Source organism: Gossypium arboreum, chromosome 3 (assembly GCF_025698485.1).
Source record: "Gossypium arboreum isolate Shixiya-1 chromosome 3, ASM2569848v2, whole genome shotgun sequence".
Lineage (NCBI taxonomy): Eukaryota > Viridiplantae > Streptophyta > Magnoliopsida > Malvales > Malvaceae > Gossypium > Gossypium arboreum.
The window spans coordinates 135,649,250-135,666,190 of NC_069072.1; the positions used below are offsets into that span (position 1 = coordinate 135,649,250).

At 31.3% G+C, this 16,941-nt stretch overlaps 4 protein-coding genes across 4 annotated transcripts; 2 read left to right on the plus strand and 2 right to left on the minus strand.

Annotated features, from left to right (window-relative positions):
* The first annotated feature begins 7,162 nt into the window (after nucleotides 1-7,162).
* On the plus strand, nucleotides 7,163-8,459 carry LOC108475580 (glutathione S-transferase U7-like). Its single transcript, XM_017777560.2, has 2 exons — nucleotides 7,163-7,602; nucleotides 7,922-8,459. Exons 1-2 carry the CDS (start codon nucleotides 7,291-7,293, stop codon nucleotides 8,282-8,284), a joined length of 675 nt encoding a protein of 224 aa, XP_017633049.1. The 5' UTR covers nucleotides 7,163-7,290; the 3' UTR covers nucleotides 8,285-8,459.
* Nucleotides 8,460-11,442: 2,983 nt separating this feature from the next.
* LOC108474729 (probable glutathione S-transferase) lies at nucleotides 11,443-13,101 on the plus strand. The gene is made up of 2 exons (XM_017776739.2): nucleotides 11,443-11,816; nucleotides 12,581-13,101. The coding sequence occupies exons 1-2, from the start codon at nucleotides 11,505-11,507 to the stop codon at nucleotides 12,944-12,946; spliced, it is 678 nt and encodes a 225-aa protein (XP_017632228.1). The 5' UTR covers nucleotides 11,443-11,504; the 3' UTR covers nucleotides 12,947-13,101.
* Nucleotides 13,102-13,768: 667 nt separating this feature from the next.
* LOC108475313 (uncharacterized) lies at nucleotides 13,769-15,280 on the minus strand. The gene has a single exon (XM_017777279.2). It carries the CDS (start codon nucleotides 15,278-15,280, stop codon nucleotides 13,982-13,984), a length of 1,299 nt encoding a protein of 432 aa, XP_017632768.1. The 3' UTR covers nucleotides 13,769-13,981.
* Nucleotides 15,183-16,192, minus strand: LOC128290443 (uncharacterized). The gene has a single exon (XM_053026025.1). The coding sequence runs from the start codon at nucleotides 16,033-16,035 to the stop codon at nucleotides 15,286-15,288; it is 750 nt and encodes a 249-aa protein (XP_052881985.1). The 5' UTR covers nucleotides 16,036-16,192; the 3' UTR covers nucleotides 15,183-15,285.
* Nucleotides 16,193-16,941: the final 749 nt, after the last annotated feature.

Consider the following 16,941-nt stretch of genomic DNA (forward strand, 5'->3'; position numbering starts at 1 on the left):
TTTAGCTTAATTTAGAGTAATTAGTAAAAATGACTAAATTGAATAAGGAGTAAAAGTTTAATTATAAATTAGTAGGAAATAATAAGGACCAAATAGGGAATTAAGCCTTTTTGGGAATATGAGGCGGCAAAGGAGTAAAAATCTAAGATTTTTACTTGGTTATATAGTATAATTTTGACAAGTGGATGGTAAAAAAATAAATAATAAATAAATTATTATTATATATTATTAATAACTAAAGTGAATAAAAGAAACAGAATAAAGAAAAGAAACAAAAAAAAGAATAGAGAAAAGAGAACAAAAGCATTCGAGCAGGGGAAGGAAAGAAGAAAATAAAAGAGAGAAAAGGGGAAATAGGGTTTTTGAAGCTTGGAGTTTAATTGGTAAGTTCAATCATGTCCTTTTCTCTTAATTTTGATGTTCTAAAAGTATTAAAACAAGGTTTTGATAGAATTAAGTTAGTAGTTTAGAAGTTTTTAAGTTTTTAAACAAAGTTCATGATGAACAAAATGATGGAATTGAGGGTTTATTTGATAGAAATTTTGATTGGAATTGAATAAAGGATTGAATCGTAAACTAAGCTATAAGTTTTGAGTTTTAGGATTAAATGGAAATAAATTCGAAATTATGAAAATATGCTGAAAATTTAATAGTTAAGTATGAGTTTGGACAAAATTTGAATAGAAATAAAGTATGAATTAAGATAGAAAAGTAAGTGAATTTAGTTAGGATTAAATTGAAATTAAAGTAAATCAACATTTTGTACTAAGACTATTTTGGACAGCAGCAGTAGTCTAAGTTTGAAAAATCACCAAAATTATAGAAATTAAATTATAGGATGAATAAAATATGGAATTAAATCTTATTGAGTCTAGTTTCTTATAGAAGAAACGATATAAGAAATTGAATTGTAAATTAAGAGATATAATGAATTTTGTGAGATAAGGTCAGAATAAATTCGGGTTCCCCTGTTCTGACTTTGGAAAATCACAAAAAATTGAAGAAAAATAATTAGAGGCTTAAAGTTATATGTTTAGAATCCTTAATGAGTCTATTTTTAGGAGAAATCAACGGGAATATTATCCGAGTTCTATACTATGATATAATTAATTTTTAGTGAAGAATAGTCGGAACTATTTGACAGCAGAACAGGGGCAAATTTAAAGAATAAACTGTACTTATTGGCTTAACCAAAAATTCTAAAAATTTTATGGTAAGAATATATGTGAGTCTAGTTTCAGGGAAAATTAGTGGATTTTAATTTGGAGTCTCCTAGCTCAAGATATAAATGATTTAGTAACAATGACTCAAGTAGATAGCTTTGAATGAACATATAAGTACATAGTGGAATTATGTGTATAAAAATGGTTAAATTTGCATGTTTAGGCTCATGGATTAAATTGAATTGTGTTATATTGATGATTATAAATTATTATTATTTTCGTAGTTAACAAAGAACCCAAGACATCGGCGCACAAAGGAAAGGAGAAAGCTATCGAGGATTAAAACGAGAAATTCACGGTTTGTATTACTATAATTCAAATTACTTTTTATTAAATGTTTTATATAAATTCTATATTTAATAAGTGAATTATAAGGTAAGTATTGATATTTGAGTTGAATGAGAATTGAATTGAATGGTGAATGTGTATGTATAATTGAATTGTAAATTGATTTGAATGTGAAAATTTTAATTGAAAAGTAATCTTGGAATGGAAATGAAAGTGAATTGAGAATAGAAATACCCTATTAACTAGTCGGGCTAAGTCGGATATAATTGGCATGCCATAGGATCTGGAAGTGTACGGAATTTGCGGCTTTTACTGATCGAGCACTTTATGTGTCGATTTCAGCACCTCGTGTGTCGTATCGTGCACCTCGTGTGTCGTTTTAGGCACTTTATGTGTCGTATCTTGATCAGGTACTATGTACCGTTTTAGGCACAATGTACCGTACTGGTGTGTTGGGTTGGAATCCGTGTATCCGTCAAAGTCCGGATTTATTAATAGGGTGAATATTTGAAATGAGAAATTTAAAATAAATTGATTGATTATATTATTGAAATATTGAAAGAAACGAAAAAGTTGAATAGTGGATTGAAATTGAGATTGAAAATGAAAGGTATGAACTTAATGTTCATGTAGTGATTGAAATTGTTACATGTAATATGTGATGGAAACTGAAGAATAGATAAAAATTGTATCGTTATTATTAATTAATGATAGTTTAAGAATGAATTGATATTTGTGAAATTAGATAGTTACATGTTTGCTAATTAAAATTCTTTATTGTTATTATAATTTGAATTATGGTAATACCACTTGAGTACGGAATACTCAAATGTGCGATTGTTTCCGTGCAAGTTAATAGGAGTCTAGTACCGGTCCAAAGATCTGAACGATCCCGACTCCAGCAAATTTTGGGTGATGTTTTCTTTCTTAATTGAAAGTGGCATGTACTAGGTGTTGTATAAGTTATATAGATATACTTGTAAAGTTGGTTATAAGAATGGTATACCATATTTTGCTATTCGTTTGATAAAATGGTAAATATTATATTATATAATTTGGTATAAGTTGGAATGAAAAATGAATGAAGTTATTAGTTAATTTGGATTAATATTATGAATGTTTAGTTATTAAATGACTATGTTGATGAATTGGTTATGATTTAGATATATTTAGGTTTAAATTATTTTTGATTGTGCCATTGGTTTTGGATTAGTTGGTTTTTGGTTTGAATTTGTAGGGGGTTTTATGTAAAAATTAAGAAGAAATGTTGTCGAAAATTTTTGTAAAAAAAAATAATAATAAAAAAAAAAAAAAAAAAATCTCTGAATACTCGAACAAGTCCCGTCCCATTCCACTTTAATACTTGTGTTGGGCTTCGAAAGTCCATTATAGGGACATAATTCTTCAATTATACTATGAATGTTATAATAATTGTAAAATATCCATAAGTTGTCTGATATATCCGGTAATGCCTCGTAGCCCTGTTCCGGCGACGGTTTGGGGTTAGGGGGTGTTACATAAACTCAACCAAAACATAGTACCAAAATAAACCAAATAACATGGCTTAACTCATACATAAAATATACCAAAACCATGATATCAAGTAACCATATTTATCATCTTTAAAACTAGCCTATACATGCCATATTTACATATATCCACAAGTTCAAAAGTACCAATCGAAAATTGGATAGTGTGATGTGCAACTCCGACTTGTCCGAAACGAGCGAGCTAACGAACCTCTATAAAACATAGAAAAAGAAACAAAGTAAGCTTCATAGTTTAGTAAGCGCGTATAATTTAGAATTAAACTTACCATTTATACGTAATCAAGGCAAATAACCAAAGTAAACTCCATACAATTTCCAAATGCCTATCACAAACATTCATCCATAGGTTAGACATGTTAATACATGAAATCATCCATTATCACAATTCAATAATCATTATAACTAACATTCAACATTTCATTCTCAATCAAATAACCAATAATCCATTCATTAACAGTACTCATCCGTATAAACATGATTTATACCCGTTGAACCTATTAGAACTCCAAAGGATACTTAAGTGATAAACATCAGTAACCCATCAATTCATTATCATTTATGCTCTTTCGAGTCATGATCAGTAAGCTCCTCCTGAGATGGTGAACAGTAAGCTCTATTGAGCAATAATCTATTGAGCTGAAACGGTAAGATCTATCGAGCTGAAACGGTAAGCTCTATCGAGCTGAATAGTAAGCTCATACGAGCTGAAACGGTAAGCTCTAATGAGCTGAAAACAGTAAGCTCTTACAAGCTGATATATCGGTAAGCTCATATGAGCTATGGTAAGTCCACAACAAATGCAGGAGCTCGACCAAAACAGTAACCCTAGTGACATGTCACTCGTATCCTACGAATTCATATGGTTTAAACGGGGCTTGGTAACCAATAGATTATATCGATAAAGCATTTGTATTTCAAGTATATCAATTATTCAATCACATACATTTATTTCAAATATTTACCAATATATATATGTTCGATTCTAATTATACGAACTTACCTCATATCCTCGGATAAAACTATTGGCTATTCATTCACTTTTTGTTTTCCCCGATCTAGTTCCAGTATTTGCTTATCTTGATCTATATAATATCAAATTAACTCATTCAAACTTTCATTCAATTCAATTTAGCCTAAAACATTCATTTTAGCTAAATTACACTTTTCCCTAGACTTTTTACTATTTTACAATTTAGTCCTTAACTCATAAAAATGCAAAATTACACAATTAGGCCATAATCCATGGTAGCCGAATTTCAAAGGGACTCCTAGCAGCCCATATCTTTCATTATTTCACACTTTTAACCACCAAATTTTACAATTTCACAATTTAATCCCTATTTTGCATTTTTGTCAAAAATCACTTTACAAAACTAGTTTAACTATCATCAAGCTTCCATAATCTATCATTAAACATCAAAGAACTCAAGTATTCAACAATGGAACTTTATAAAATCATGAAAAAATTCAAAAATTAAGGCATGGGCTATCTAGAATACAAAGCAACGATCTCAAAAATATAGAAATCACTAAAAACCGAGCAAAAACCGTACCTAATTGAAGAATTCAAGGTTGCCGAACTTAAAACACTAGGTTAGCTTCTTCTTCCTTCAATATTCGGTGCATGAAGATGAGAATCAAGCTTTAATTTGTTTTGTTTTATTTTATTTAACATAAATAACTAAATTACACAATTAACCTTATTATAAAACCTTAATATATCATATAATTCATGGACATAAATGTCCACTAATCTTAATCATGGTCAAATTTCAGTATAAGGACTTCTATTTTAATGATCCATAGCTATTTAATACATTTAAACAATAGAACTCAACTTTTACGCGTTACGCGATTTAGTCCTTTTTACTGAATTAAGCATTTAAACGGTAAAATTTGTTTACGGAACTTTCACAAAATAATCATATCATGCTGTAAACTTTAATAAAATAATAAAATAAATATGTTAAATTCGGATTTGTGATCCCGAAACCACTGTTCCGATTTGACCTAAAAACGGGCTATTACAAGTTTGCCACCCCTCCTTCCTATATCGGGCCTTTTCATTTATTAAGTCAATTATATGTGTTATTTTTTCTTTAAATCAACTAATATAAATTTTTTAGCCCAATAAATATCTTTCCTATGCCCAAAATATTATTTATTCTTTTAATTAACTTGTAATGACCTGATTTTAAACGTTGTCGAATTTTGAAATCCAATTCCGTAAATCGAGTTAGTGGAATCATGAATAGAAAGGTTTATGAAGTTAATGTGAAAATAGATTAAAGAATGGTTAAGTAATTTAATAAAAAAAATCATTAATTAAAGTTCAGGAACTAATTTGTAAAAGTTCAACTGCTGTTGAAATTTTAATTTAGAAAAATGATTGAGGACTTAAATAGTAATTAATTTGAGGACCTTGAAAGTTCATACTGATAAGATGCTTGCGTTTTTGAAACATCGAAGAGAAATGTTGCTGGCATCAAAATCGAGTTAGGGTTTGGAATATTGATTGCATTTTCTCCCATGGAAGTGTTAAATGTTCCCCATACAAATAAATGAAACAAAATCTAAAGGTTTAAAAGAGGATTTGATCAATATTTATGTACTTATTTAAGGTTTTTAGAATTTGAATCACTCTACCGATTTATTAACCAATTCCAACTGGTTTCTTCTTGATGGATACCTCGAATGGTTTTCGATTCGATCTAATTCAAATATCACTAATTTTATCACATAGACAATTTGAGTGTTAAATGTAGTTTGAAATCATTCTATCAACTTGAAGGTTAAATGTTAACATGTCATATATGACTATAGAAAATATTTAAAACACATTCATCAAACTTTAAACATAACATTTTAATATTTGTATATAATTTTACCTAAATATTTTAATTTTTATGAGATTTTATAATATATATATATTAACCTTATAAAAATTAAGCTAATATAAAATTTTATTTAATATTTCAAAAGAATTTTTCTTTTAGGCATTAGGTTTGAGCAATAAAAATTTAAACAAGATCGAATTTAGAACAAGGTTAAGATAGGAAGTAAAAATTTTGATTAAGTTGAGACGAGTTAAAACCTATTTATCCCATCAATAAGTGATTGGGTGAAATGGTAAAAAATATTATACTCCCAAAAGAAGAACGTAGGTTCAAATCTTGAAGACAACATTATTGAAAGTGGCAGTCACGAACTCTAAATATAAATCATAAATCAGACATACATTATAATAAGAAGAAGCACAATTTACCCATCATTTCTCAATTGAGTCGGTGACCAATGGATTTGTAGGTTGAGTTGAGTCTATGTATGATATTAATACATTTTTTATATTTGCTCAAGCCTATGTCCAACTTAACCCCAAATATGGCTTTAAATTTTTTCCAAACTCGTTTATATATGTAAATGACTAACTCAAATCTATTTTAAGTTTGCTCATATTATCTTTTTAAAAATATATTTTTTAATTTAATATTTAATATTTTAACTGGTATTTCTTTCATTAAAATTATAAATTTAGGCAACTTAATATATATTTAGTTTCATGTGATATAAATTACATAATATATAAAATAAAATAAAAATATATTAGAAAAGTATAAAACAAGTCGAACCGAACTCAGATATCAAATGTTGAAGCCCAAGTTTAACTAATATTTTGTTTGAATAATCTTATTATAAGTTCTAATCATATTTGTTATTTTTGAGACTATGTTTAGAATTACCCGTAGCTCCTCCCTAACCTATAAATAAGAAGATAATGCGTTTCAATGCACTCGAACCCACGTTCTCCTATATTGACAACAATGCTAATACTAATTGAACTAAGACTCAATCGACAAAGTTTAACTAATATTTTAAACGAGTTTAATTTTTTTACCTAAATCCATTTTAAAGCCCTATACTTTCATCTAATCCCTTTAATATTTTGAGTGTACTTTCAAACTTCAACAAATAAATTATCCCATAATGAGGTTTAAATATAATAGAGAAATTGCAGGAAACATGGTCATTGAGATACATCATCCATGACGCAAATAATTGGGTCAAAATTCAAATAAAGACAGTCTGTACTTTATTCGTTGACAATCTCTTTGCAAAAATTGGAACATTGCATTTAGACTGTCCAAGAACAGTCAAAATCTGCCACCCAGAAACAAAGATATAATGCCACCTTTAATCTAAATCAAAACAGAAACCAAATATCACACACCATGGATGAATTGAAGCTCTTTGGATTTTGGCCAAGTCCTTATAGTCGAAGGGTCATTTGGGCTCTGAAGCTAAAAGGTGTAGATTATGAATACATTGAGGAAGATCTACCCTTTAATAAGAGTGAGTTGCTGTTGCAGTACAACCCAGTTCATAAGAAGATTCCGGTGCTGGTTCATGGCGGAAAGCCAATTGCAGAATCATTGGTTATTTTGGAATACATAGATGAAGTGTGGCCACATAATCCTTTGTTGCCAAAAGATGCTTATGAGAAATCTGAAGCCATGTTTTGGGCCAAATTCATTGATGAAAATGTACTTGTTTTCGAGTTTTTTTTTTTTTTTTTTTGCTTTTACTTGTGTCATTTCAACTTTAGATTGAGTTTGGGCTTGAGACATTTTCGATTCAGGTATTTTGAATTGGGGTCTTATGACTTAGATTTTTTCTAGTTGAGTCATCTGAACTTCATGTTATTTCGAGATACTTGTTCGGAGTTTAAATCATTTAAGAGTCAACTTATTTATGATACAGAATTTTGTTATTTAGAATAATTTTCGGGCTTGGGTTAGATTTAGCAAATCTAAACTTGCCCACTTTGAACTTAAAAATGACCTATTAGTATTATGCTTGCAGACTGGACCAATGTGGGGTTTCTTTCAAAAATTCGGGGAAGAACAACAAAAGGCAATTGAGAGCTACTCTGAAATTCTGAGAAAAATAGAGGAACATGGTCTACGAGACAAAAAATTCTTTGGGGGAGACCAAATTGGCATAGCTGATCTTGTTTTTGGAATGGTTATTCATATGTTGGCGCCTATGGAAGAGGTGGTGGGATATAAGTTTATTAAAGCCGATAGCTTCCCACGCCTGCATGCTTGGGTCAAGCATTTCAGCGAACACCCTGTGATCAAAGCCAATGTCCCTGATTACAGTAAAGTTGTTGATTTCTTGAAGACAAGAAGAGAATTTTATAGGAATTCTCAACAGAATAACTAGAAAAAATAAAGAAAGAAGGCACTTTTGATCGTTTAAGAACTAAAAATTGGGAAATAATGCAAAAGCATTGAGTGTTCTTTTTCTTGTAACATTTGCACTTTTTTTTTATGCATTGTATGTTTGTAACAATAATTTTATTTTTGCCAATAATTAATGCTTTGTTTGGTGTATAAAATGATAGCATTCAATGATTTTTGAAAAATCCAAGAGATAAAAAAAAATTAAATTTTGGGTGTTTGTCATAAGAATCAGAACAATATCGAGTTTAAGTTTAATTGGCATCAATATTATTGGCAACGTAAGAGACGTGCGTTCGAGTAGGTTGAAGTGCATTATCCTCCTATTTAAGAGTTGGGGAGGGAATATGGGTAGTTCTAGGCATTGTATAAAAAAGAGCAAATATGATAAGAACCTATAATGAGATCAAAGAGCAAACTAGTCTTTTTATTAAAGATTCTATCCATATCTATTATTAAGTGATGACCTATTACTGTTTAGTTGCTTATTAAAAAAAATCATCCATTTCTTATATTAAAAATCACATTCATTTTACTTAAATTAGTCCTTATATGTCAACATAAGGTACACATCGCACACCAAGTGTCACTATTTAGTTGCTCATTTAACTACATCAGTATTTAACAATAAAAATGAATGAAATTTTTAATGAAAATGTTAGTTTGCTATTTGATCGACTATATAATGATTAATTTACCCATTTTTTAGGTAGAGGAGGCAAATTATAATTGTAATTTTTACAATGGCCAAAATACAATTTTATTATTTTAATAGTCTATATCGTTATTTTTTAAAGGATTAAATCAAATTTTTATATTTTTAGGAGTCAAAGTGTAATTTTACCATTATTAATTTAAATTTTAAAAATTTTAAAGAACTTGAATAAAATTTTTTCATTTTAGAGGGTCGAATTTTCTTGCTCTTCTTGCTCAAGAAATTCAATACCAATTTTCTAAACTAGATTTAAAATTTGAAATAAATATTTAAATATGTTTTTAACTGAGATGGTAAAGTTTAGAGAATAAAATTCATGATGATTTGGGTTCGAATCTCATTATGTGAATGTATTTTCTAGATTTTATATAAAAACATAAAAAAGGCTTAATTTAACATGAGGTCCTTAAACTATGCCCTTTATTTGAGTTAAGTACCAAAACTTTATTTCTGTAATCGAAAATTAACCCTTACCATTACACTTCATTAAAAAAAAAAAAAAAAGGTAGAGCCAATCAAAGAGCGTCGCCTCATCATTAAAATAAAACATACCCCAACTCCATCCCTCTCCTCTACCCCATGTCTCTCTCCCCTCCCTTCCGCCATCACCTCCCTCCCACAATCCCACCCTCTTACTACAGGTGTTTATGGATTTGTTCTATATTTTAAATAAGTCTAATTTTTTTCCTTAAATTTATTTTTTAAATTTAATATTTTATGTAAACTCTTTCAAACATTGAACTGAATCTGGATGGATAACTCAACCCCAATTCTACCTCCCCCACCCACTCCATTTTGCTGAATATTTTATGGCAGCTCTTGGAATTTTTTTTTTCTAAACAAGTAAAGGAAGAGGGGACCATATATATAAAAGTAAAAGTGCTGTTGATATTTAGTTGGAAGTAGAGGTGTGCATGGGCCGGGCCGAGCCGGGTTCGGGCAAGACCCACCGAAAATTTTAGGCCCATTTTCTAGGCCCGGGCCCTGCCCGGCCCGAAATATGGGCCTAAAATTTTGCCCAAGCCCGGCCCGAAATAAAATTGTTAAGCCCGAGCCCGGCCCGGCCCGATCCATATTAAATTTTTTTAACTTATTTCATTAAATAAAAAATTTTAAAATATATTAAATAATCAAATACATTTAAAACAAATATTAAAACAAGAAACAAATAAAAAAAAATATTAAAACAATTCTTAAAAGAATACACAAATTAAAAAATATAATAAAAATTGATTATATTAAAATTAAAATTAAAATATAAATATGAATAAAAATAAAAAAAAATATATTTATTATATAATTCGGGCCGAGCCGGGCCCGGGCCAAAAAAATTTTACTCGAGCCCGGCCATTTTCTAAACGGGCCTCGTTTTTTTACCCAAACTCATATTTCAGGCCTATATTTTTACCCGAACCCTCCCATTTTTCGGGCGGGCCTTCGGACCGGGCTCTAGTTGGAAGGTTGACGTTTTTGCTTGATGATCAAGGTATATTAATATATAAAATTTCTGTTTGTTTTTGTTTACATCTTTTTTAAATATTTTTTGGTTGATGCCATGATCTTTTTTAAATATGTTTAGTTGGGAGGCATTTTTTTTGTTTTATTTAATATTAATACAATTATTTTTATTTAATATTAATATAAAATTTTTATTTAATTATATTTTAATGAGATAGTGACATGACACTTTTAGTGACATGACGCTTTTTGATTGGTTGGAATAATTTTTTCAAATGTGAAAAAAGTTGCCAATTTCGGTTACGAAATAAAGTTTAGGTATCTAATTCGACCAAAAAAAGTTTTAAGTACTTAACTCAAATAAAGGACATAGTTTAAGGATTTTATTTTTAATTAAGGCAAGCAAAAATATCCTCAAAATAATATTGACCATTTTATAAAAATTAAGAATTTTTAATAAATTCATGGTATAAATTATAATCACAAAAATGTAATTGTATGGACTTAAAAATTATTATTACAGTCAAGAAAAGTGAAGAATTTGGCTAAATTAGTCATATATACCGTTGTTTTTTTAATTGGTCAAATAGGTCAATTTTTTTAAGATTTAGGGAACTAGACCGATTTTGGAGAGAGGGTATGAAAAGCGCGCCCAGCTACACAATTGGCAAGAAGCTGGAGGAGCTTTCTTCGGAATTTTTAGCTCGGCATGTTTTCCTGATGTGTCAGTAAAAGCTCGTCTAGCTAGACTCACTTTCACACACACTTTCTAAAATTAACTTATTTCCCTAAATCTTGAAAAATACGACCTATTTGACCAATTTAAAAAAAAACCGTCATATATGCACAATTTAACCGGAGAAATTGGCAAAATATGATTTGCAGCAAGCCGTAGCATTAGTGATTGCGATACATCATCCATGACGATTGTATTTAGGCTGACCAAGAACAGTCCAAATCCCCCCCACCTAAAACAATTATATAATGGCCCCTAGTTTACTTCACAAAACAGAGACCAAAACACTACACCATGGATGAAGTGAAGCTCTTTGGGTTTTGGCCAAGTCCTTTTAGTAGAAGGGTCATTTGGGCATTAAAGCTAAAAGGCGTGGAATATGAATACATTGAAGAAGATCTGCCTTATAATAAGAGTGATCTGTTGTTGCAGTACAACCCAGTTCATAAAAAGATCCCAGTGCTCGTTCATGGAGGAAAGCCAATTGCAGAGTCATTGGTTATTCTGGAATATATAGATGAAGTGTGGCCACATAATCCTTTGTTGCCAAAAGATGCTTACGAGAGATCCGTAGCTAGATTTTGGGCCAAATTCATTGAGGAAAAGGTATGTGTTATCTTGATTTTGTTCAACATTTGTCATATGCTTCCTTAATCTTACTTTTTCTTCCCAAATTTGTTCTCTTGTCAACTCTGATTCGAGTCTGGAAGTTCAATTCAATTAATTTGTTTGATTTGATCATCATAAGTCAATATTTCGAACTCATGTATTTTTACTTATAACCTCTCTTTATCTTTAAACTCAATCCCACATCCTTCTAGTTATTGCAATAATAATTGTGTCAATTGAGCTAAAACTCACTTGATCAATAATTTTAATTTAGTTTTTAAAACTTTGGGTTGTTTTTCAAGTTTAAATCAATTTGTGATGTTTGGGTTTGGATATTTCTAGTTTACTAGTTTTTTTTTTCTGCTTAAGTCATCTCGAGTTCAAGTCAATTTGAGATACTTGATCAGATCATTTTAAATTTAGATCATTCCAAATAATTTTAGATATAAGTCATTTTTTCGGATTCAATATAATCAGGTTAATTTTTTGAATTTGGGTTAGAATTAACAGGTTAAGATCTACTTCATTATTTTTTCATCCATTAATAATATCCAATACAATTATCATTACCATTCAAATGTGTAGGACCCATAAATCGAGCCCAAATGACCTAAACAAGTAATCCAAAATGATAAAAAGAATTTATAACTCGAATTAATCTAATTTAGAACCAATTTCACCCCTCCAATCTACGGATCTAGTCTCAAACCACTTGTAGACCAGTAATGTTTGATCCTAACCTTATTAATATAAGTTTGCAGACTCAACCAATGTGGGAATTCTTTCGTAAATTCGGTGAAGAACAGCAAAAGGCAATCGAGAACAACTATGAAATTCTGAGGACGATTGAGGAACATGGTCTTGGAGACAAAAAGTTCTTCGGTGGCGACCAAATTGGCGTAGCTGACCTTGTTTTTGGAATGGTTATTCATATGTTGGCACCAATGGAAGAGGTGGTGGGGGGAGTAAAGTTCATTAAAGCCGATAGCTTCCCACGCCTGCATGCCTGGGTCAGGCATTTCAGCGAACACCCTGTGATCAAAGACAATGTCCCCGATTACACTAGAGTTGTGGATTTCTTGAAAAAAAGAAGAGAACTTTATAGGAAATCTCAACATAATCACTAAAAAATTAAGCACTCTTGATATTGAGAAATAATGCAAAAGGATTGGGATTTTCTTTTCGTACATTTCTATGTTTTCTCCATGCATTGTAAGTTTGTAACAATTTCTGTTTGCCAATACTTAATGTTTAGTGTGGTGGATGAGCTCAACCAATAGAACCTCCTTCCCTTGGATCTAAATTAAATTATAAATTTTTGAAAGGTTAAAATGTAATTTATCATATTTAAAGGGATTAAATAGAATTATTTTTATTTTAAAGGATTAAAATAGAATTTTACTATATATAAATTTATAATATCTATCATTTATATGAAAACTCATATTTGGGTAACAGTCCCCTACCTGCCCCTTCAGGATTTGCTCATTTTCTTGTGATTTAGTCTCTTATAGTGACGAAGCCAAAACCTTTCCAGGGGCTAAGATAAAATTTTAAAATTTTGAGACCGAAGTTAAAAGTTTTATTCTAAAAGAGCTTAAATTATATGATTAATTTTCACGAAAGGCCAAAATTACAATTTTTACATTTATTCGAATGACTAAAAAACTTAAAATGATTAATACTTAACCGAGGTTCAATTTGGTACTTCAATTTTTTTTGTTCAATTAGGTATTTGAACTTGTCATTTTGGTTCAAATTAGTATCGAACTTGACTTTATAGTTTAAATTGGTTCAAATACGTCATCTAACTCAAGTATTAATTTGGACTAAAAAGCCAATTTGAACCAAGACATCAAGTTCAAGTACGTAATTGGACCAAAATAAACCTTAGGTACCAATGTGCACCTTAGAGCCAAGTTCAGGTACCAAAATGTATATTTACCCTAAAAAATTTCTCATGACTAGCCTCAAATCATGTTTGATTTAAACAAGGTTGAAGTTCTTAGACAACAATAACATAAGAAAAAGCATATAAGAAAAACAAACGGACATGGGCCCTTATTGGCAAATCTGGTACATGCATGCAGATAGACAGAACAGACATGTGAAGTTGCGACTTCTCAGTCTGGTAAACTTGAGTGGAGTATCATTGAAATGGTTCACCAGATAGAGTCCCAGAAGTAGGAGGACCGACAACAAGCCCAGTGGATGGTAAAGCTGCATCCAAATTCTTTACATTCTAGGGCCTGTCCATTGCAAAGCTCACGACATACCTTACATGGAGGGCAATTCCAAATGTTTTTCACAACAGTGAGTCGATGTCGATGACCTATATCTTCGATTTTATTCCCAAGCTTCATATATGGGAGATCCCCAAGAGCACAGTTGAGATGAAGAGAGTTATCACAATCAACACAATAGTAAAACCAACGATTTGGCTCTCTTTTTTTCTCACATAGATCGCAATAAAGTTGAGAAAGCTCATAATGATCTAAATAAGTCAAAGTAAGAGGATGCCTATCATACTTGTACCAAGCAGTGAGTGATAGTGTTGCACAACCTACATCTAAACTGAAATCACAGCGCTTCATGCATCTATATGCAACATCCCTTGAGCGTAGTTTTCTAAAACAAGCACTGCAACTCGTTCCCTTGTTGTTGTGGACAAGAAAGAGTGAATGCTCATGACTTGGGTGCTTCAAGATGTCCGACAATAACATACATTGAATGTCAATTCTGAACCTGCAACCTCCTTTGTAGCATCCGTAACCAAATCCTTGATACGAACGAAAGCAAGCACTGCACGATGAATAATTATCCTCATCGTGTGAGTTTGAGAGAGTAAGCAAATGCTTGTGAAATGGGTGTGGCGGTTGTTTAGGCAATTCAGCGCAAACTTTGTGGAGAAAGAACTTGCATTGCTCACAACTAGAAAAAGGAGTTGATAAAGGTCTCGTGCATCCATCACACTGACTATCATCATCTTTGGTCTTCCCACTAAAAGTGAGTCTTAAATTATGATCATGATAGGAATGCTTGATCTCACTTGCTACCATTAGCTCTCGAATAATAATTTGTTCAACAACATCAGTAATCAAATTCCAAGGTTCATGCACCACTTCCTCGGACCTCTCATCATAGCCTTCCAGCATAATTGTTCCATCCCAAATTGCTTCATCAGTTGCACAACGTACATGAGCAACATAAAGGCAACGAGAAGCAGGACAACGGTGATGACCATAGCTTATATCAACTTCCTTGTAACAAATTTTGCACATCCAATCCTCAACTTGATTTTGTTTAAGAGAATAGGAAAGAGAAATCGTGTGACAATATCGTGTTATCTTGATTTGGCGTGGCAATGAAATGCAATTCTTGTGGACAAAGACGTGACATGCAGCACAGAAATAGGGGAATTTTTCTCCGGCAGTGCCACAAAAATCACAAATGAATGACATTTTTCTTAATATAGGCATCCACTGGTGTTCATGACTTGCATCGGTGAGTGGTGGTCGTGAAAAGAGATCATCCAGCAAAAGTTCAAAGTTGCAAAGAGAGCAGGAATAAACAAATCCCTTCCATTGGATTCTGCACAAGAGCAACCACATTTCTGGGGATGAGAAGGTGGTTGTGGCAAGAGAGTAAGAGGATGCTTACGATGGCAGGGGTGATTAATCTCAAGGGGTAGTTCAGCACATTCCTTGTGAAGGTTAAACAATGTAGGATAAGTGCAATATGAACAGTGGTAAAATGGACCAGATATTGGTTTTTGACATCCGGAGCAATCAGACTCGACTTCGTTGTTATGGTTTTGAACGAAGAACAATGGATGGGGGTGCAAAGAATTAGGAAAATTTGCAGCAATGGATGATTGAAGCAAAGCACAATTGATGTGCAGATCGAACTTACAATCATGACAATTATAAACAAATCTACGAAATGCCTTGCCACAAAAATCGCAAATTCCGCGCCCCTCAGAATAAGGTGATTTTGGCAAAAGAGTGAGAGGGTGTTTGGGGTGGAAAGGGTGCCAAATCTTACGGGCCGCTTCAGCACATCTCTTATGAAGATGAGACTCACATTGATTGCAGCTGTAGTAGCTCCAGTCCTCTACAGGTTTATCACACATAAAGCAATGAGCTGCTTTGCTTGCAATACCGTGATCTTCGATGAAGACCAAATTATGGGGATGGAAGACATGTTGAATTTCCATCTCTCTTTCTTTCCAACTCCCAGATACTGTGAAATCATTTAGAAGAAGAAGAACAAAAATGAAATTGCTTCATCAATTATTCCAGGCCTCATGGTTAGTAGATTCTTTTCTTGGCTGTTGGTTTTGGTCTTCTTAAAGAAAGGAATATGTTGATGCTTTGCCCAATTTTGAAGTAGCATAAGAATTCTAAGAATATATAGAGATATAAATAAGCAAATAAAGAAAGAAAGAAGAAAGAAACATCCAAATAAAGAATAAGGAGGAAGAAGGAAATAGGAGAGGATACTTCTCTTCGGAATTTTTCGTTGCTTGCTCTGCACGTTTCATTTCTCATCTTCTTTACTTGAAAGAAAAAGAGAACGTAATCACATGTATACCATTCAAAGCCTAGCCAATGATACCAGTCCCAATGTTAACAAGTATACATACATTCAAGGGGCAAAATTTTAAGGGTGTGCAAATAGTTAAGTCAAACAGACTAAAGCTACTGACCAGGTCGATTTTAATTTTATTGAGTAAATTGTAGGTCGAGTAAAACTGCTAAATCAGATTGGTTTTCATTTTGAAAATCTAAAATTAAATTAATCGATTTTTAATTTCGTATAGATTGAATTTTGTCATATTCACAGGTGAAAGAAAAAACTAATATTAAAATTATATTTATAAAAAAAATTAGTAATTTTTTGTCAATATTATTTAGTAAATCATAGGTCATAATACGCTTTTGTTTTAAGTTCGGCTTGATCTTTATATATCTAACTTTCAATGCTTTTATTTAAGCAATTCAGTATACAAACATGAAAACATTATTGTATTAATATTGATTACTTTATTAAAATTAATTTTCAAGTAATTTTCCTAATTGAATTGATGTCAAGTTAGCTTATGAAATATAATAGGATATTA

Excerpts from the sequence above, each read along its gene's own strand:
- LOC108475580 (XM_017777560.2), top strand. The coding sequence starts at position 7,291 with ATGGATGAATTGAAGCTCTTTGGATTTTGGCCAAGTCCTTATAGTCGA. Across the intron at positions 7,603-7,921 it reads CCAAATTCATTGATGAAAAT|ACTGGACCAATGTGGGGTTT; the intron begins GTACTTGTTTTC and ends TTATGCTTGCAG.
- LOC108474729 (XM_017776739.2), top strand. The coding sequence starts at position 11,505 with ATGGATGAAGTGAAGCTCTTTGGGTTTTGGCCAAGTCCTTTTAGTAGA. Across the intron at positions 11,817-12,580 it reads CCAAATTCATTGAGGAAAAG|ACTCAACCAATGTGGGAATT; the intron begins GTATGTGTTATC and ends ATAAGTTTGCAG.
- LOC108475313 (XM_017777279.2), bottom strand. The coding sequence starts at position 15,280 with ATGTCATTCATTTGTGATTTTTGTGGCACTGCCGGAGAAAAATTCCCC.
- LOC128290443 (XM_053026025.1), bottom strand. The coding sequence starts at position 16,035 with ATGGAAATTCAACATGTCTTCCATCCCCATAATTTGGTCTTCATCGAA.